General features: G+C 37.1%; 1 protein-coding gene across 9 annotated transcripts in view; it reads right to left on the reverse strand.

Annotated features, from left to right (window-relative positions):
* Nucleotides 1-22,142, reverse strand: part of MAP2 (microtubule associated protein 2) — a 97,851-nt gene that overhangs the window by 23,408 nt on the left and 52,301 nt on the right. For 5 of the 9 annotated variants that reach the window (XM_036753761.1, XM_036753759.1, XM_036753757.1 and 2 more), the window contains 5 exons: nt 16,624-20,451; nt 16,198-16,404; nt 15,887-16,021; nt 10,972-11,033; nt 5,199-5,346 (listed from right to left, as the gene is read on the reverse strand). In XM_036753761.1, the coding sequence (XP_036609656.1) occupies nt 5,199-5,346; nt 10,972-11,033; nt 15,887-16,021; nt 16,198-16,404; nt 16,624-20,451 (4,380 nt within the window). The remainder of the gene's footprint in view (nt 1-5,198; nt 5,347-10,971; nt 11,034-15,886; nt 16,022-16,197; nt 16,405-16,623; nt 20,452-22,142) is intronic. The other 4 variants (XM_036753760.1, XM_036753758.1, XM_036753764.1 and 1 more) reach the window with 2 other exon arrangements.

Raw genomic sequence — 22,142 nt, forward strand, 5'->3', positions numbered from 1 at the left:
CAGGTTCTTCAGAATATCATATTATTTGTCTCCTTTCCAAAGGAGTTCTCTCAAACTATCCTCCTCCCATCCCTACCCAAACTTGAAATTCTTGACTTTTGATTAGGTAAAGAAACTAACAACTTTTACAAACTCATTTAAGACTACGTAGGTGGAGGGAAAGTCTTCCTTTCTGGAAAATTCAGCAATTGCCCAGTATGAATGTGGAGAAAGCCTAATTAAAGACAGGCTATCCTCTCAGCTCTGGGGCAGCTCCTACTGAAATGATTTTTAGCCACAGGAAAAACTTACTAACTCTATAATCATTGTTAACCTTGTGGAAAACTGCCATAGGCTTCAAGACAGCTAAAAATCTGAGACAAAACCAAGAGCACCATATTTCCAGATCATGGAATGCTGAAATCTCAAAGTCTTTCTTAATCATTTCTTTGGCACTCAACTCATCACAGCTTTTGCGGAGTAATTTGGGTTTTGTCTGTCAAAGTATAAAGTTGTTACCTCCTCAGGTACATAATTTGAAGTTACAAAGGCTAAATTCACATTCTTCGGGCTGTAAAGTAATCTAAACACATGCTTTTACAGACCGAGTTGTTGACAAACTCTGCATGGCAATGCATTTGCTTTCTCTCTGGCTAGAAGACTTCCTGTAAAATAATTCCCTTCTCTGCTTTTAAAATAGCTTTACAAAACATTAGCTATTTTCTTGTCTGCAGTGAGAGAGAGGATAATATAAAAAAATAGGCAAAATGCTACATGGTCTAACTGCTATTGTGCCTGCTAGGTATTGCTATTTACTGACAAAGTATATTCTTTTCCCTCAAATTATAGAATCATAGGTTTCAAGCTGGAAGGGACTTTAGCTGCCCAGATGTTCAGTAATTTTCACCAATAGTGGTAAAATGATACAATACTGAGAATCTGAATAAGGATAAATTTTTCAAGAAAATTGATATTAAAAAAGCAAATGATACAAAAAGACTATATTTTACCTAGTTCACAATGAATTAGTTTAAAGGGATGAGATCATGGAGTCAATACAAATTTAGTTCTATCACCTGTTACTGTTTGGGGGGGGTGCCTGTGAATATAATTCAATGTATTATTAACATATCCTTGAAACCCTTCATGGGTTGATTCCAGTTTTCTCAGATTGCCTATCTTCTGGTCAACTCTTCTTCAATTCTTCTCTAAATAATTGAGGTGGATAGTTACGCAAAGAGGTATTCTAACTTGAAAATACCACCCTGGAGCCAGAAATCAAAATACATTAAACTTCAGAACATACTACACTATTCATTTTGAAAGATGAAGTCTGACTTGTCATTTTGAAGATTTATAATCTTTATGTGATATAACAGAGTAATATCCTAATGCTATTTTGATAAAACAGATGTTGATAAGAATTACAACCATGCCTGAACAACAGACAATTCTAGAAAACAATCTGATTTACTAGATGTTCTTAGAGGCAGAATGGTTGGAGGAAAGATTACTGAATTGACATTTGAAAGATTTGATTTCAAGGTCATTCATTAGCCAGCTATGTAGCCTTTAGCACTTACTCTTTCTGATTCTCAGTTTTAAATGAGAGGTTTAAACTGGATCTGCTCTATCGTCTCATTGGCTCTGAAGATCTAGGCTTCACTTTCCTACTGTTCAGGGCCATTTAACTGAGGCAAGTTAGAAAACTGTATAGTTAGTGTCTTAGTAGCAATATGCGCATACTTCTGTAGTAAATTTTTAGAAGATACTAAGGTTTCTATAGTAGATTCCTAAGAGATGGTAATTATGTTACAAAAGGCATGAACTAAAGAAAAAACATGACATATTTGGTCAGTACCAATTGACTACTAATTCTGGATGCCAGAATGATCAAATCTGCCACCTAGAACTAACTTTATTCTTTATTATTCATGTTATGCCTTCTGTATAGTACATATGTGTATATACCATCATGTTGTATTAACTCACATATATGTATATGTGCATATATGTGTGTGTATTTACACTGTTTCAGTGAATCACTAGGTAGTAACTACTACTCATAGGGGCAGCTAGATGGTTCAGTGGTTAGAGTCAGAAAGACCTGAGTTCAAAGCTGGCTTCAGACACTTTACTAGCTGTGTGACCCTGGGCAAGTCACTTAACCACGGTTTTCCTGAATCCACTGGCAATAGTATTTTGGAGAAGGAAATGGCAAACCATTTCAGTATCTTTGCCAAGAAAATCCCAAGGACAGTATGGGTCATGGAGAGTCACAACTATGTACAAGGAATTACTCCTTTGGCTTTTACAGCCCCAGAAATCAAGAGCTGGAAGGAACCTCAACAGCGGTCTACAACCCCAATCTCCCTTCATTTGACAGACACAGAAATTGTCCCAGAGAGGTTAAACGATTTCTCCAAAGTCCCATAGTCAAACGTAGGATTATTATCAAAGGTAGGATTTGAATCCAGGTTCTCTGGATCCTAAGCCAATGTTTGCACTATTTACTCTGCTGCTTGTCGTGTATACAAACTTCCAGATATCAATCCTTTAAAGCGGTGTAAATCATTGTTAAGCCAATTGTACCTCCTCCAAAATGTGCTTGATTAACAGATATTTTCTATAAAAAATTTCTCTGGGCAACCTCCCTGTGCAATATGTCCTTTCTCTGAGGATAAAGACAGTAGATTTTCATGGACTGAGATGACATGATTTATGTACAAATAGAGATTCAATATATACTCAACAACAAACAACAATAGCTTTAGAAATGGAAGGAACCCAAGACATCCTTTCATTCAATGTGCTCATTTTATGAACAAGGGAAGTGAGACTCAAAGAAATTCAATGTTTCCCCCAAGGTTTCACAGACAGTACCAGAGCCTGGATTTAAATGCATATCTTCTGATTCCAATTCCAGGGCTCTTACTCCTACACTATAGTGTCTCTAACATAAAATCCAGCAGTTTTAGATTTGGAAATGGCCAGAGTAATTGCCTAGCCTAACACCATGATTATACAGATGAAGAAGCTGCTACAGAGAATTTAAAGACATTAGCTCATCTAATTTACTATAATTTCAGGATTAAAATTTGGGTCTCTGTATTCTTAGTCAATCAGTGTTCTGTCCAAGCCAGAAAGGTTTTAATATACAGGGAGTCCCAAAAGTCTTGAGTTAATTTTAAGCAGCATTTAAAACTTTTGGAACACCCTGTATTTATATCCTTTATGAAGGCCAACATTGTTACAATAAAACGAGTCCCTATTATAATAAGCTCAAACTGAAAGAATGCAAACAATTTAATGTCCACACATATAATGTCCATTATAACTTCAATTAAGAGACCAAAATATCTGAATGTTCAATCATGTCATAATCCTGTCATCAGATTTTTGTTAAAGTTAAGCATATTTTAAACAAAAAATTTTCTACTGTTGAGGTAGCTAGATGGAGTAGTGGATAGAATATTGGACTTGGAGCTAGAAAGTCTGAATTTGAATCATGCCACTTATTAGGTGTGTGCCCCTGGGCAAGGCCGTAGCTCTCTTAGCCTCAATTTCCCCATGTATGGGATAATAATAGCATTCAACTTGCAGAGTTATTGTGAGGATCCATTGAGATAATATGTAAAGAGCTTTGCAAATCTTTAAGTGCTATATATTTAGCTATAATTATTACTGTTCTCCCAATTCATTTCATCTTTTGAATTTCCACTATCATGGGAACATATTAAACCACAGATGGTATATTCTTCTTTTATGAGAAAAAGATTTGTTTTTACCCCATTCACATCTACACAATGATAACATCAATAAATTTTGAACCAAATGGACGCTTTGTGCTCAATGACAGTAAGCATCTACTTGAGGGGGAAAATATCTCAGCAATCTGACTCCATTGAGCATTGAGAAGGTACTTGGGTAGGACTATTTATTTGCTCAAATCACTGAAAATACCAAGAGAAAAGTAGCTTTGTCTCTTTTTCAAATTTCTAAAAGACAAATTCATTTAGAGAAGACACAAAGAGCATCTCCCTAAAGCAAAAACAAAAATAAACCACAAAGACCTATAAGCTCCTCTACTTGCAGGGGAAAAAAAAGTTAAGTAATGCTCGAGGGAAAAGAGCTTGCTCAATAACCAGTAATAAACCAATTAAGCAGTATGCATTAGAGCGAAGTAAAACCCAATTCTTCTTGAACAGATTTGCCTGTCCTAACAAATCATTTTAGATGATCAATATTTTTTCAAAATAAAAATCATCTGAATTGTTTGTGATTAGGACTATTATAATGATCAGTAGCTAAAAGAAGAGGTTGGTTTAGTTGTTTAGATAGTTCCACAGCAAAAAACAAAACAGAACAAAACAACAGTCTACATCATTTGCAAGTTTATTCAATACTGAACAGATATACTCTAAATTTGTTAATTTTGACATACCAGGCAATGAAAAGCACTAGTCTGGTCATTATATCAGTAGTAACAATACTAATTTTTTGACTTATATTCTACTTCTTGTTCCTTATTGAATATTCTGAATTTTGTGGATTTTGAATGACAGAAATACTCTTGAACAACATGTGTTAAGAACAGTAATTTGGAAATCAGTAGGCTTAGTGTACAATTCCTCCAGAAATTTGGTTTTATTCTATACACAGCTCTGTAAGGGAAGCTGACTTAGACATGAAAGATAAAACATTATTATTGGTTTTAGATTTTTGGTTATTATTTAGGAAATAAGACAATCTTGGCCAGATATGTTTCTATGTATTTTGGTTCTGAAAAAGATTGTTGAGTCATTAAGTTATGCCATAGCAAATGTGGAAATGACCAAAGTTACTGATATTTTAAGGAAAATATGCTGCCGTACCAGTGTAGAATTATCAATGAGAACTAAGTTATATTAACACTCTTTTATGATAAACAGATATCCTCTACCCTAAAGAGCCCCAAATATGTTATTGCCCTTTGATCAGGGCTAAGAAGATGGGGAATATCACTTTATACATCAGAACTATGGCTTTCAGAATAGTTAGGGGGACTGGCCTTAGTCACAAAGTGTGTCTATTATAGCCTGCCTAGAGATCTTGTTAAATATTATCCAGTTCTAATTAAGGTTCTTCAGAAACAATTTTGAAAAAGTAATAAATTTATTATACAATCACCTGAGACATTTCCGTTAAAATGAGAGAAAAATGGATAGAAGTATACATACTAGTGGTTCGTCGTACTGAAGCAGACATAGAAGTGTTAAGAGAGAAGGAATTCTCATCTCTGTCTCCCGATACACCTCTTCGAGTTGGAAGGATGGAGGAAGGCCTGGGCAGAGAGGAGCGCTTTTCAGGGCTCTTGCTTACACCATCCTAGTCAAAAAGAAAAGTCAAAATCAAATGTACCATTGGATGGATCTCATAATTCATCCATTCATTCCTTAATCATTTATTGTGTCTACCATAAAGCAAGTATTATATTAGACTTTGCATATACTAAGATCAAAACAAAATGATTGATTATCTTAGGGAGCTCATATTGCATTTGGTTAAAATGTATACATGAATTAAAGAAAATATAAGGTAATCTCTGGCACCAACATCAATTAGGGTAGATTAGATTAGGCTTTTTATAGAAGTTAGCACTTGAGCTGAGCCTTAAAGGATTCTAAAAGGCAGAGGTTAGGAGGGATACATTCTAGGTATGGAGTACAATTTTTGGTGCAGCCATCAGAACTAGGGAAAGTTTCTGTTCCTTGCACCGTTTCCCTCCCCAAGCTTTATTCTCTTAAGGCAGTAGACATATAAAGGTTGATTATTGACCTGATAATTTAGTGAACCTTTTTTTGTTTTCAAAAATAGTAAACTTTCACCATGGTTAACGAACTTGGAGACAACTCAGTTGTTTTTGTATGTTGCATATGTTTTCTAGCAATTAGACTAGCACATTTATTAGGTTTCAATTTTTCATTGCCTGTATCATGCTGAAACAAAAAATTTTCCTTCCTTTCCTCCTCACATCCTGTATAATAAGGTAAATATCTTATTTTTACATCCATCCAAGTTTCTCTGCTTCTCAGCTTTAAAAGTCAGTGTTTTTCCAAGCAATTTGAAAAAAATGTATTATTTAGGGCAAAAATTCTAAACATGGATAATGCAATTAAAAGCTCAAGTGACAGGTTTTCTGAAGTATATTTACTTATGAAGATTTAAGTAAATCAGAAAAAATCATTGTGAGGCTGGTAAGCTATTAATTTATTCATTAAAAAGGAAAGAAGTAGGCAGTTTATCCATATATATATATATATATATATATATATATATATATGATGTCATTTTGAGAAATTAAGACTGTAAAGAATTTTCAGAAAAAAATGTTGGTTGTTGGCTAGCTTTATAATGAAAATAGAAACTTGTAATATGTTTTCTTTTAAATTAAAGTCTATGTTTCTGATTGTTTCATAATTTTTGGGAACCTTGTTTTCATATATTTCCTGATTTCATCTCCTATGAGCTTGACTTAGATCACATATCTGATTCTGAATAAGGTAAGGTGAGTCTATTGAAGAAGGTCATACCAAAATTGAAAATTGAGAAAGGGAGATGTTTTAGCATTATCAGAACAATCTGACCTGCCTCTCAGAGTACAAAATGATTTTGTCCTGTTAGAGGCAAAAATCTTTGACAAAGCAGAATTCTGGTCTTGCAAAACAAGACAAAGCGTACAATGAAGCATACAAAATTCCCCATGTAAAAAATATAAAAATATATAATTGGAAAGACATCTGATTCTAGAATGACATATATTTCCATATCTGGTAATAGGCATGGAAGCTGTTATAGAATTGAGGATAACATGATGTGTATTCAAGTGAAGACAATGGATTTTCCTTGCATCTTGCTTACGCTAGGCTGCCACTCTACGGCAAACACCAAAATGTCATAATGCTCATGCAAAAAAAACCAATAACAATAAAAAATACCTCTGCCTTATCTGAGGGCATTCTGAGAAGTAAAGTTTGGTGGTGAAGAGGAAGAGAGAGGTAGGGCAGTAGCTTAGTGAGGTAGAAGGGTTTAGGGCAGATAATATTAGATTTGGAAAAATCTAGCCATGTTTGTAAGCCAATCAGAAGGTGCCAAATGGAAGGAGACATAATGATGATATGTGAGAGAGGGGAAATGATAGAGAAGGGTCCTACAGGAAGGAAGGAAGCAAATAAGCAAGCATTTATTAAGGGCTTACTGTGTGCCAGATACTATACTTGGTACTTTACAAATATTAATCCATTTGATCTTTACAACAAACCTGGGAGGTAGGTGCTATTATTATCTGTATTTTACAGATGAAGAAACTGAGGTAGACAGAGGTGAATTGATTTGCTTAAGATCACACAGCTAGTAAGTGTCAGAAGCTGCATTTGGATTCAGGTCTGTCTGAATCCAGATTTGGTCCTCTGGTCCCTGTGCCACCTAACTGGGAGTAAATGCATAGTTGCAGCCTTGGAAATAAGTAAGTCCATTTCTTTCTCCTATAGAGCATGGAAGGAGAAGAGAATCAGTGAAGAAATTGAGAAGGGGGAAGTCAAGGGGACTCTCTTTGTTCCCATATCCTCAATAAAACAGACATCAAGAAAGTAGCATGGAGGAGGGGAAAATATGTAAACCATTTGCTGAAGCAAATGAGATAGGGAAATGAATAAATAGTAGAATAAATGAGTTGCTAAGCAACAGTGAAGCCACAGTTATGTAGCATATGTAGCATAAATTTATAGTGAATAAAATCTGCTTGATTTTGAGCCTGTTTCCAGCAATGCTTAACAGTCCAGAATCAAGAGGAAAGAAAATCAACAGCAGCTATTTGGGATAGAGAACTCACAAGATAGGAATAAAAGAATGGCAAAGAAATAATGAAATTTAGGGCAATGGTTATGAAATGATTTAAGTGCTTGGCTATGGGGCAAAGAAGCAAATAAGTTAGCATGGAAAGACCATGAGAAGTTGAGAGAGGGAGAATCAGAGAAGCTGGTATTTTCTAGCACAAAAAATTTAGAAGTGGCAAAGTTGTCAGGTGATGTAGGGTTTCTGATGTGGCCATGAGGGTATCCAGATGTTTTGTGCAGGACATGGAAGATGGACATGGATATAGGTAAGTGTTTGAAGACTCCTTAACAGGAATGCTGAAGTCTCTGAGGATGTTTGGAGGGGATGAGGTCTGTGAAGGAAGTTAGTAGTCACAATGGTAGTGATGATGATGATGGTAGCAACTGACATTTATATGGTGCTTTGCAGTACTTCCAAATAATTTACTAATTCGACCCTCACAACAACTCTATGAAATAGGTATTATACCATCTCCATTGCACAGATGGGGAAACTGAGTGGTGAAATGCATTGCTTATAGTCACATAATTAACACATGTTAGAGAAAGAATTGCAATCCAACTTTCCCTGACCTTAGAGTCAGTATTCCCTTCAGCACATCATTCTGCATCACACCTTTCTGATTCTCAGTTTATTCATATGTTGATAATTACACTGGTCCTAACTACCTTTCTTATGGGATCATTGTGAGAATCAAAGGAGATAATCAATGTATGTAAATGTAATGTATGTAAAGTAATGTATGTAAAGTCTTCATAGTTTTAAAGGATTGCATAAGTATGAGCAATTTTGCTTGCATGTTAATTATGTCAGAGGACAGTATCCCTAATATTTTTATTATATACTTGAAAATGAGCTAATTCACTCTATTAAGACCCTAAAAAGGAGGCTATATACAATAGAATCATATAGATGGCCATTGCATCTGGTATTCAAGGCAGTGCTTCCATAATCCACTGGGAACATTTGTCAAATATAGGGCACACTGATGTGCTGTTTATGATTTCTAGGATTGAAGTCAGACTGAAAGAAATTACATTTAAATCACAAGGCTAATATTAAAGGTGCTAGAGTCCCTGGGTAGTCTGTGTCTATATGTATGTGCTGGATGTACAACTTCAGGGAAAGACCTACGGCCAGTAGGACATCTCTCTTGGGAGATTATTAAAAATATAAGAATTTGTGATAGAAATGGTACTCTCCTCCACAAAAAAAGTTAGTAATAGTTGACAAGCAAAATCATGATTGGCATTTCTAGCTTTGCCCTCTCCTGATACTTCCATGAGCCAATGAGCACTCACAGATTGGACACTGTCTCTTCTCCTCCTACAGTCCATAGGAGCATGCGTGGGAAGTGTAAGTGGGTCAGCACAAGTCACTCCACTTGGCTGTTCCCACACATAATCAAAAGTGTGGTTTAGAAAAATACAGTAATGACATTGTCTTCAGTGCTAGAGGATGACTATCTCTGCCATAAATCTAGAAAATGCGACTAAGAAAGGATCCTAGGGGTCACAATTATTAACGAAGATCCAGTGGGAATCAATGGGGTAAAGCTGGGAATTAGGGGCAAATCAGAGATAAAAATGGGGTATTCAGAAAAAATGTCATCATTAACAAGATGTTCTCATGACATGAAGCTTAGCTTAATTTTTTACCTATTGTTGCTGACTTATAGCTCAATCAGGAGATGGAAGAGCTGAGATACTTATCTTTGGGACAAAATGTAGTCATATAAAGTCTAATGTTTATTGAAGCATAAAGATGACACTATTAGCCACATTGTAAAGTAATACATCTGAATAAATCACTATATCATTCACCCATGCCTTACTTTTATATGAGGATTCTTAATGTGAGAATAAATCAAATAAATGATGTCAAGTGGCTAAAAGTTCCCAAGTAAAAAAATGTTATTAGTGTTACAGGAAATATTCTTTTTTAAAAACAAGAACAACAACCAGAACATGGGGGAAAAAGAGAATTTTAGGCTTGGAATCAGGAAGATGCGTTGAAAACCTGCCTGACACTTAACCTCTGTGTATCTCAGGAATGTCTCTAGGACTCAGAAAAAATGTAAGTGCCTTGAAAGCAAGGGATATCTGACTTTTTTCCTTTTGTGGTCCCAGCCCTTGACATAGTTTCTGGCACAGAGTAGCCACTTCATGAATATTTGTTGCTTGAATGATTGACATCTCCTACATCATTTGGATGTAGATCTGCATGGGTGGAGAGAGTTTTCACATGGGAAGTTCCTCTGGGTTGATGTCACAACTCCTTCGTGTATTTACATATAGAGTCTTGCTTTAAAAAAATTCTGGTAGCTTTAAGGACTGAACAAAAAGTAGAAATCAATACATCCCAATGGATTGATTTGATTCTAATCTCCTAAAAGCAATTAAGATGGCTGTGATTTGTGAATCTATTCTGAAATGACTGAGGAGTCTGATTTGTCACATGGTTGTTTCAGCCAACCACAAGGCAACTTTTCCTTTTGCCCACAAAACCTCCTGGCCTTGGCTCTCCATTATAGATACACATGAGATAGGGCCTTAGCATACGTGTTTTCAATGGCTCCTAATAAGATTGAATCAAGAAATCTAGGTGCCCATTCCAAACCACACGACATACCAGATAATCAGATTACATGCCTCTTTCATGTTAGTTTGTTCAGTTTAAGATCATGTCAGAATAGCAGAAGTGAAAGGATCCTGGAAATAGGAAAACTAGATATTTTGTGCTTGAAACACTACCTTGGGACCTATCTGATTCAGAACAGTTTTCTCTACAAGTTAAGTTGATCATTTCCAAACCCCTCCCCCATTTGGTCTAACATGTGTAGCTAAACAGACTAACAGATGTTAATACACAGGTTACTTAGCAATTAATTTTTTATAATACTTTGAAGCATGGCACAAATAATGCATGATAAACCACCACTAAATATATTTAGCAAGACTATGAACACAAGGGAGCAACATAGTTTAAATGATTTAAGATTGCATTTCAAGGGAAAGGCATAAATTCTTATAATACTGCAATTAAGTAAACAAAATGTTTCAAGGAATACAGAAAGGAGAATCATTTCAGGAATAAGGAGAAAATTATTTTACTTACTGAGAATTTGTCCTTTGCTTGTTTATATATACCAGAAGCCTGGTTGGTTTCTCCACCTGCCGCTGTTGGACCAACAACAATAAGGATAAAGGTTAAAAGTCATAAGAACATTGAAATAATACCTCTAGTACAAATGGTTATGTCCATAGAGAAGGGCATGATGAAACTTTATTAGGTTTTATGAACCATATTTGGTAAATACAGGAACATGGATGAATGTATTACTGGCCACATGCAAGTAGCTAGGTGGCACAGTGTGTGGAACCCTGGGCCTAGAGTTAGGAAGACCTGAGTTCAAATCTAGCCTCAGATACTTACTAGCTGTGTGACCCTGGACAAGACACTTAACCTCTATCTGCTTCAGTTTCCTCATCTGCAAAATAGAGGTAAGAATCCTACTTATGTCCAAATTTGTAGTGAGGATAAAATGAGATGATATTTGCTTTACAACAAATCTAGGATGCTGCTGCCACCACAGTTACTACTACTACTATGGGTTGGTGAGCAGTCTCATTTTCTTTGATACAGTTTTATATAGCCCAAATTTTCCTCCTTATTAAGGTTCCCTACTCTCTTAACCCTTTCTAATATCCCCCCTACTTTCCCTATTCTGTGGCTTGAGGGTCTAAAATCCATCTTTTTTTTTTTAATCCAACAGCTTCCTATAACAAAATAAGTTTACAAGTTTTAAACATAAGTTCATAAAGTACAAGTTTATACAACTAAAAGTAAGTTATTGTCAAAATCTCTCTGGTTTCCCCTTCCCCACACACCCCAAGTGATCTCTATGACCTCTAGCTCAATTCCAAAAGGGGAAGTATCCAATTTAGATTTATATGGAATCATTGTGTTAAGAATGGAAGCAACTAAATAGCGACTCTGCCTCTTAACTCCCTTGGGCAAATCACTTATCCAATTCAAGCTTTGCTCTCTCCATCTCTAAAACAAAAGGGTTAAATTCGATAATCAGGGTCACATCTGTTAGTAGCAAAGACACGATTAGAACACAGGTCTCCAGTGCTAGGTCCAGACTTCTTTAACATGCTTTGTTTAAATTTTTTCAAACCAGTCCCCGGACTTTATCCTGAGACTTCCCCATGAACATTTGAGAACCCTAAATTCCTGCACAACCCCAAAATTTATGCACTGTGTTTCAGATATTCATTTACTTCAAGATTTTGTTTTATTGTGGTGGTAGCAAATAAAAAAGTGTAGCTTACATTTTTTGAGAATGACAATCCACACCATGAGGACTCATCCCCAGTTCTTATTCTGGATCTGTAAGGTTTTGCCATGTCCTCAGAAATCTTTGTCACTTCCCATCAAACCTGTCAATGTTGGTTTACCCCAAGCCTTCCTCAGCCCTCAATTCCTAATATTTGTATATACATGAAAATGCAGAAAACATTTTGCCCGACTTGAAAATGTCCAAAAAGAGAAGGGGATAGAGGGTAGGGACAACTTAGAAAGGGGAGAAAAGGAGAGAAACATTTTAAAAGTTTAGGATGTAAAGCAGGATGCGTTCTAAACATGCACTCCCTGCATTGTATGACCACATCTGTTACTGCTGTTTCTTTTTGCAGGTGTTGTGTGTCTCTTTGGTTTTTGAACTTCATCCTCTCTAATGCAATTTTTACAAAAGACTCTTTCTGTTCATGACTTACCTGATCCCACAACTTCACATGAATTAAACACCCCTCCAATCAATTTCTTGTGGCTTTGATGAAAATTCAAATAAGGTGTTTCTTGAGCTCTCCCCAAACCAAACAACAACAAATAACAGAAACAACAAAGACCAAACAGACAGATTTAATGCCAGGGTCACAGTGGTGCAATTTAGTAATAGGTGATTTCCTTCAGGTCACAAAGTGATAAATTGCACACTCTCTTCCCTGTGACTTTTGGGATATTAGTAACAATGGTAGTAGCATCTTATACGTTCACACTAGTAGATGGTGGTGTAGACACTGGAGTAGATGTTTAGATGATGAAACAAACTTTCGTGTGGTCATTCCTCCCACCCCTCCCAAGGATCTTACTTTTTTATTTCCCTTCCCTCTTTCATAAAATAGGAAAGCTCAATTTAAAAAGAAATTTTTTTTCTATTCCTCTGACTCATCTGCTAACAAGATTGTTTCACAATTCATGATTCTAATGATGAATTGTTGCTTACTGACAAAATTGTCAAGATAGTCTAAGGATTCCTTTTGTTTGAGGGTTGTTTCAACAACTTATGGATTAACTCTTCTAAGGGGCAAAAAAGTATCTTTCTACTTTTATGTTTTGGTTCTACGGATCTTAAATCACTGAGACTTAGATAAATTTTGCTTTGAAAAGGGGTTTCCATGTTCTGTCTATTGTTTTGGGCCAGTATCCAGTTTCGTAGTGATGATCAAAAAATAGTGTATGGATAACCTGAATACTGTGCTCTAGTACCCACAAAATATTGAAAGAATCAGAGGAAGGCCTCTAGCTCCTTAGGTTGTGCCTCTTGGAAGGATTTAATGAAAGGCGTGGCTAAGAATAATGCATGATAGGGAGAAAGTGTTGGGCTGAGGTATTACACATATCAGTGGATCATGAATCCACCCAAGTATTAAAAAAAGAATGCTAATTTTGGTTGGATGAAGGAGCTCTTAAATTATCCAATACACTTAACTTTAAAAATAAAATTAAAAAAATAAATGGGCAATTTTGCTCTGTGCACCAATGACTTATGTTTTTTACTGTTTCATAAAAGAAATATTTGCCAAGTTGTAGTTTCATGTTTTCCCACTGATGCCACACAACCTTGACACTTGAAATGTTGACTGTGTAACTATATGGAGTGGAATAAAAACTTATGCCTAAGGAAGAGGTAAATCATAATCTTTCTCCCCACTACATCTTAAATATTTCTTTTAAAACTATACATAAGGCTTTGCTAGGGAAACAAATGGTTTTTGTCTTTTTACTTGCAGTAAGAAAATGACCCTAAAACTCGGAACATACTATTTTTACAATGGTTAGATTTTTGTTAATACTGAGAAATCTAGCCTCCTTTTGGTATGACAATCCAGAAAGACTGACTTAACCTACTATTTCACACTACTACGTATTTTTTTTTAAAAACCCCACCTTGAAATGTACAGAGAAAATGACAAGTGATGGATATTAGTGCCTAATAGATGACATAAAACAAATACCAAACATGTGTCTTATTTCCTTTTTGGGGGCTTTTTAGCCTTTTAAAAACTTAGGGATATGTGAGTATTAGTAGCACTGACTATTTCTCGGCTCTAGACAGAACAAACACACACAAAAACTCACTATGCAAACTTCTCTGCTTAGTTCTGATAAAATCGTACAATCCTTGCCAGGACGGTATATGAAGTGATAAAGCTGCAAGTTAGAAGCTTGTGTGCTACAGATTCCCAAGCCAGGCCCAGGTGACTCACTAGCCACCCTTCTATCTAACTAGAAGAAATACATCAAAATGGAAGGTGATGAAAACCTAAAAAGGTAATTTAATAATACATGATTCCTAACAACCCATTTAATTCCTAATTCACCACAGCCCTGACAATGCCAAAACCCCAAATTCTAAGCTTTACCATCTGGGGTCCATATGTAATTATAACCATCTTCAAATATGCCCTAGATACACAGGGCCTGAAAGGAAGCATAGCTATTAATTCGTATAGGAAAAAAAAGCTCATGAAATATTTTGTACCTTAGAAGATGTCAAAGAAACCTCATAATCAAACGGATTCTAATACTCATAGGTCATGATTTGAGCTATAATAAACCTTCAGAGAAAAACCCTGCACAGGTTTATAGAGGGGTATATGTGGTTTGGAATGAAAGGAAAGGGAATTCTTTTTTAATTGCTTTGTACATCTGGTATCTCATATAGTAGTCTATATGCCTGCCAGCTAACAAAAAATAAAATGACAAAATGCAGTCCAAAATTAGATAGCATAGCATCATCATACATCTATAGTTCACCTACAATACACACAAATTATGTTTTAGGTTCCAGGGAGCTATATGGGTTCCCATCTACTATTGCTGTATGATATTTCTTCCTTTACCTTTCCAGACTTAATGATATAGATTACGGTACTTCACATAATAAAGACAAATAAGGAGGCAGTAAAAATAGACAAGGCTTCACAGACTCAGAAAGCCATGGAAAACCAGTTTTATCTTAGAGTTGTATGTGCTGACTACGCAGGTAAATTTCACTAGGTAGGCCCATCACATGTCTTTATTCCGATTTCAAAGCATCAGCACAGAAAATGCAGTGCTCTTGAATGGAAAGTCTTGCTAATTTTGGATCGTTGAGAAATAAAATCTGCTGAGATTATAATATACTCTCATTTTCCTTCCCTCCAAACAACAGCTTTTTGCAAATCACATAGTGCCACTTCAATTTACCATAATTTTTCTCTTTCATTTTCATTTAATAAACCCTGAGATTCTCTTGGTGGTTTCAATGAAATTCATCAACATCAGTAACAGATTTGGCAGTGCTGATGTAGAAAATATGAGAAATACATATGGTTTTTTAGGCATGAGGAGAAAAAAATCAAAATAAATGAAGATGTATACCATGGTGAAAGTAGTCACCATTTCCCTACCAGAACACACAAAATGGAAAGCAAGATCTGTACAAAAGAACAGTAAAACACAATGCTAGGATACACTCACGCACTGATATGTCTGAGCATGACAAGCATATATATGATAATGACTTCTGTCTGGGGGAAAATAAAACAAAACAATGATAAAACACGCTTAATAGCAATATTGTTTATGACACTGTAGGGTCTCAGAAGAAAAAAAATAAGATGAAGAAGCTGCTAAGGCAATGGGATTAAAAAAAAGATAGGTGTCTATGTTTGCCAGCCACATTGCAGAATTGAACAGTCACCTGTCGTTTTCCGCTTAACACAGGAGAGATGAGTTGGTCTAGTATATTTGATAGCAGGTTTTAAAATGATTTTCCTGGAGGGAGAGTGGGCCTGAACTTCTGTTTTTTTACCAAGTTCAGCCTTCTTATAAACTGCTATGGATAAGAAAACACAAAAGCACACAATCAGGAAAAAATGAACAAGTTCAATAAAACGGAATAAAATCTGATAAATTATTAAAGTTATCACTGTACTGGCCACAAAACAGTAACCGTGAAGTACTTGGCATTCATAAAAAATAAAATAAAATAATAATGATTGTTAAATGAACCTTTTTTCCTTCTCACTTCATCTCTGGAGACTGTGCTAGGTTCCTTTTTAGCTATTTTTCTTTCAGGAGTGGAAATTCTGCCTCTCCCAGTTTTAAAGGGTTTTTCTTTCCTATGTTTATCGAGAGATGGTCTCCGAACTTCCTTCTCTGCTTTCTCTTCTTTAGGAACAGTCTCTAACTGCTCTGTCATGATGCTTCTATCATCATCTGTGGGATCAAAGGAAATTATAACAACAAGACAACAGCAACATCAGAAATTAGTACGGGACATCAAAGGTCCTTGGGACTTAAAATATGAAATATAGGGATACTTTAAAATGTTAGGGTATTTATAGCTATTTGGGGCATTGGACATTTATAATTTTCGCCCATTAGGTTATTAAGTTTTGTTAGGTAGCAAGAAATAAAAAAAAGGATAATGCACACCTTGAGTATCCACCCAGAGGCTGTCAGCATCCATGATGGAGTCATCAATGGTTGTTTCATCTTTGTAATCGTCATATGTTTCTGTCTTGTACTCAGAGAAGCCAACTTCTTCCTTTTCTGGGGAAGCTGGGGCCTCAGGGGAGCCTTCTTTGGGTTCTCTAAGTGCTTCTGCAGATTCTAATATTTGTGGTTCTTCTTCTTCTTCTTCTTCTTCTTCAGGGGGAGAGGGCCTCCTTTCCATCTCTGGCTGTTCTAGGGCAGCAAAACGCACACTGTGGGAACCAGTTTCCCCTTCGTCTGTTGTGGTTTGCACTACGGTGATGAAGTCATCCTCAATGGTCACCACTGACTCAATTACTCCCTTGTACTCAGGCATCTCCGCTGCACCTGACTCCACCAATTGCTCTTTGACAGCTGGAACACTCAAGTCTGTTATCTGGAGAGTTTCTGAGCGGAAAAGCAGTTTATCAGCCTCTCCCCGGGCTTCTATTTCTTCCTCTTCTTCCCTCTGAGCCTCTTCTGGTTCAGATACAATCCCTTGCAGCAATGGTTCGATGACTTCTGAGGGAGTGATGGAGATGTCTGGAGTTTCCTTGACTTCTTCTTTTGGCTCCTGGACTTGCTCCATCTGGATATCAGTCCCCTCAGGCTGTCCTTCATCACTCTTGGAGTCAGTTACTGCTGGAGGTTCTTCTGCTGGCAATTTGATTGTGATGCCTTCCTTCAGTACAGTTACTTCTGGGCTCACTTCTTTCTTGCCTTCATCAGGTTTCAAGGACTCCATAGTCAGACTCTCAGGAGTGTGATCATGTTCCCCACTTGACTCATAGGATTCCTCTTTATCTACTGCTTCCTGGTGCACCAGGTCAGGCTTGGCCACTTTTTCTTTGACTTCTGTCTCAGAAACTTTGCCGCTCTCTTTCAGGTGGCTGGGCTCAATACTGGGAAATGTTTCTGCCTCAGGGGGTTTGGCTAAGTGGGTCCTGTCCTGTTGAGCAGCCTGGGTAGGAGGTTCTGCTTCTTTTTCGGTATCTGCTCCCAGTCCTGAAGCTGCCTGCCCAAAGTCACTGATCTTAGCATCGGATTGACTCTGCTCCATTTTCTTGACAGCAGCATCCAATCCATGGTCCACTTTGGGGGATGGCTCTGCCTCAGCCACCTCTGGCACTGAACTAAGACTCTTTTCTGCCTTTTCACTTATGAAAATAGTATCTTTTGGTTTGATGGGCTCTTTTCCAAATACTTGTTCAAAGGTCATTCCTGTGCCAAATGCTTCAACTTTATCCACTCCCTCTGCTACTTTTTTGGGCTGTTCTTTTTCTTCCGGAAGCAGCATTTCTTTGGATTCAATGTGTTCTTCACTCTTTTCTAGCACAGTATCCAATTTATCATTACTCTTCTTTTCATGATCAAACTCCCTACCAAGACCTGACTTATCACCAGAGATGGGCTGGGATGGCTCTCCCTCACTACTAAACTCTTCTTTGACTCTTCCAGCTGCTGCCAATTTCACTTCAATCAATGAGAGATCTGTGGCCAAATCTCTTCTGATCTTGTCATCAGAACCATCATAGAAGGAGCCACTTTCACCTGATAAATTCTCACTGTCCTGGACAGGTGATGGTAGAGGAACTGTATACTTATTGAAAACACAGTAACCTAGATCCTCAAGTTGACTGTCTGCTTTTGTGACAACATGGTTTTCATCAGTTAGAGTAGCCAAGCCGGTGCTGCTCTCTTCAAGCAGTGTCTCTGATGGTACTGATTTCCTTCTTGCCGCCTCAGCATCTGCACTCACAGAGGCTAGCCTGGACCTGGTGCCTGCTAGATCCAACATTTCAGGCAAGTCAGGGGCCATCACAGACCCATTTTTATAATAATCTTTGGCCAGGAAAGGTGACTCACACAAAGATTCCACCTGGATATTTTCTGCTCTGGTCACTTTCTCCTCCTCCACTTGTTCTTCTTCCTCTTTGCTTTCTATTGGAAAACAAGGAGCTTTCTCTAGGGCAGGAGTTGTGGCTGGAAGGTAATCATCCCCTTCGTCCAAGCTCCCACTAGTATTAGTTAGAATATCAGAAGCCAGTGGAGAGAGATCATGTCCCCGACCAAAGTTAAACCCAAGTGCTATGGAATCCAGGCAAGACATGGGTAAATTGATTGACATGCTTCTTTGTTCTATGGCAGATCTACCACCAAGTCCTAAACTCCGGCTTAGTGTCAAATCATCCTTATTTTTACTGTGGAGATCTCTTTTTTCTCCATAAACTTTTGGATCAATGGTGAACATCCTTTCTTGAGGAGAGCTAGGCTCTTCGGGTAGGTCAGCTGGATAGCTCTGTGCAAGGGTACTGTATCCTCCCTCTAAAATGGGAGCAGGCTGCTGCTCCTTTCCTGGGTAAAATTCCTTTTCAGAACTTTTATGTATAGGTGAAACTGTATCGTAGGATTCATAGACGCTTTCTTTTGTATCACTCAATTCATAGTAATCACTGCCAGACTGGATGCCCTTTGTGGTTTCTTCTTTCAACGTGGAGGTTTCAAAGTACTTTGACATTCCAGATTTGTCTTCATCCAGCTGCCTCTCATAATCAAGAGAGGTTGCAAGCCCTGTCCTATGGGCCTCAATGTCTTTGTCAGCAACTTCCTCTTGGAACAGTTCCTTGGTTGCACTCTTTTCACTGAGGAGACTTAGTTCATCAGGAGCTTGATCCAGCATTTTTGAAGTTGTGGCTACACCTGAGAGCACTTGTTCTAGGCCTTCAGGGAATGAATCATGTCTTAAATCATCAGTGGGAGTTTTTTGGTCTTTCTTCTCTTCCTTTTGGAATGTTTTCTCTGTTGAGACACTGATGATGCCCATCTCTTCATCTAATACCTTCTGGGCTTCGCCTTCTTTTGGCAAAGTTTCCTTTTCAGGAATAACATTTTTCTCTTCTGGTTTTGGATGAAGTTCACTGTCCAATAAAGTAGACCTCTGTCCATTGAATGTACAAGGTTCTTTTTTCTGCTCGCTTTCTTGTTTTAGTCCATCTTTTTCTTCCCCAACATCGGAAATTTTCTTAATAGGACTTTCTGCTACAGTTGGTTTATCAGCTTCCGTGGATAGTGTCATTTCTGTTGAGGTTGTCGTTTCCTCTGCTTTTAAGGTTTTTTCCACAAGGATTTGTTCATCCTTTGGAATCTCTTTGGCAATCTGTGTGCCACTGGACTCTTCCTTAGGCTTTTGATCTTCTGGCTTCAGTGTGTCTGGTGCCAAGGGTAGTGCTTCGGAAACAAGTTTATCTTTAGTGGCATCTGACAAATCAGCCTTAGGTTCAGAAGGTAAAGGAAAGCTCACGCTTCCAAAGGGAGTTGGCTTTGGAGAGTCTAATGGTTTCCCTGCCCATTTTGGGATTTCTTGAACTTCATACCTTTCTTTCGTGGATGTGAGAGGGCCAGGAGATAATTGACTATATGTACTCCATTCATCCTTGGGTACTTCAATGGACAAGTCTTTTTTCTCTTTCTGAAACACAGTCTCTGTAGGAAAACCTACATCAAGTTCTGCAGGGATTGGTTCACTTTTCTGTTGCATGTACTCTAGCTCTTCCCCGAAAGTCTGCTCAAAGGGGGTAAGAGGTGCCTTCCCATCTTCTTTGTCGCATACATCCTTTTTCTCTATGATCTCGGGTTGTGCTGGCTGGGTGACTAAGGCATCATGTTTAGGCAGTTCAGCAGGCTTACTTGCTTTCTCAGGTTCCTTTTCTTTCTTGTCTAATGGTTCAACTGTGAGAGGGCCAGTGCCCTGTTGTTCATGGAACTCCATCTTCGAGGCTGTAAGTAAATCTGAAGTAATTGGGTTGCTTTTTAAACAAGTCATACACAGCATTTAGGCAAACAGATTATAATCATTCTTTGACATGATTAATGGATGGGAGGGTAAAAAGAAAAAAAAACACATGGAAACATGCAGGCACATTATTTATTTAAAAATCAGTATGAAAATGATAAGACTAAGATGCATGTTCACTATTGCTGGTGGGCTCTACCTATGATTAAGTATCTTTGTGGAACTTCTCACCCCTCAAATCTGTATGAGAAATATGCTTTAGGTGAGGAAAATGTGCATTTACCTTCAGATGCACATTTCAAATAAAAAAAATTTACTTAGCAAGCCACAGAAAGCATGATACAACTTTCAGGGCTGAACAGAGAAAGGCATTGATTTCCACTAATCTTTTGCACTAGTTTTCTCAATACCAAATAAAATAACAGGTTGTAGTTGGAAGACTGACTACTTCCATAAAAGACAGAGATGTGATTATTTCAAGAATAAGGGGTTTCTAATAGACATAGGGCCCACTTTTTAAAACTAAGCAATATATCATTGATGTGAATCTTCAAATATAATTGTATATTTCATATTTGTAAAGAAATAACTGATATTGCTGTTAACCAATTATTTATAAGTTATCTCATGAAAAAGAGACAAGAACTATGAGAATAATTTAATTGGTCATCTGTTAAAAAGCTTAACTCTTTATGATTCAACATCTGCTAAATATTTTAAAATACTTTATATCACAGCCTCTCAATGAATTTTTTTAAACAAGTAATAAAGATTAAAGATTTGTGTGCTTAAACCAAGAAAATTAAAATAAATGTCAATTCTAAAATATCTCTTTAGGTTTTGGACAGGTTTTGATAAAAGCTATAAAATAGCCTACTCATAAGCAATCACGTGATGGAATTTTGAAAACTGAGGGAATGTTGCCTGTTAGCTTCAAAAATGCTAAAGTTATCATAATATTTTTCTTGTGGATGTGATAACTAGAGATAGCACTTGTGGCTTTTTTTGTTTTATTTTATTTTACTTTATTTTATCTTTTTGAGATTAGGTCTCCTTATCTCACATAGGCTGAAAATATAGCAGGCACTCACAGACTTGATCCCAATATGGACCAGGATAACCTGCTCTGTTTTTCTGACCTGGAACAATTCTCCCCTTTATTAGGCAGCCTGAGGGGCTCAGTTGTCAAGAGTTCACCAAGTTGGTGCTGGACTTAGCATAGATACTGGATTGGCTTGACCTCTACTTGAGTTCAGGGCATCCACCACCCTCAACCTATCTGGCAGTAGGGACTGAGTATAGCTGTGTACCACCATACCTGGCTCCACCTATGGTTTAAGGTCTATGTGCCAGTTGGACCAAATGGAATTATAGGATGGTCCAAAGGTTTTTATTGCAGTTTAAACTTTGATAGCTATTAGCTAACAATAACTTAGCTAATAACTCTTAAAGCTTAAAACTAGAGTAAGACTTTTAGGATACCCTGTACTTTGCAAAGTTTGAAGAAGAAGAAGAAAACTCAACCACCTCTCAAAAAGAAAGTGTTTTGGAACATCATTACCTTAAGGTGTTGTGTATCCTGTTGTGACTATAGAAAAGAAATGCTCTATGAACTTCTAATAAAGGTCAGATGGATGAAAACTCAAGAAATTTGGAAATGACCAAAGGGATGGGCTGCAATAAATGG

The sequence above is a fragment of the Trichosurus vulpecula genome, chromosome 4 (assembly GCF_011100635.1).
Source record: "Trichosurus vulpecula isolate mTriVul1 chromosome 4, mTriVul1.pri, whole genome shotgun sequence".
NCBI classification, from domain to species: Eukaryota; Metazoa; Chordata; class Mammalia; order Diprotodontia; family Phalangeridae; genus Trichosurus; species Trichosurus vulpecula.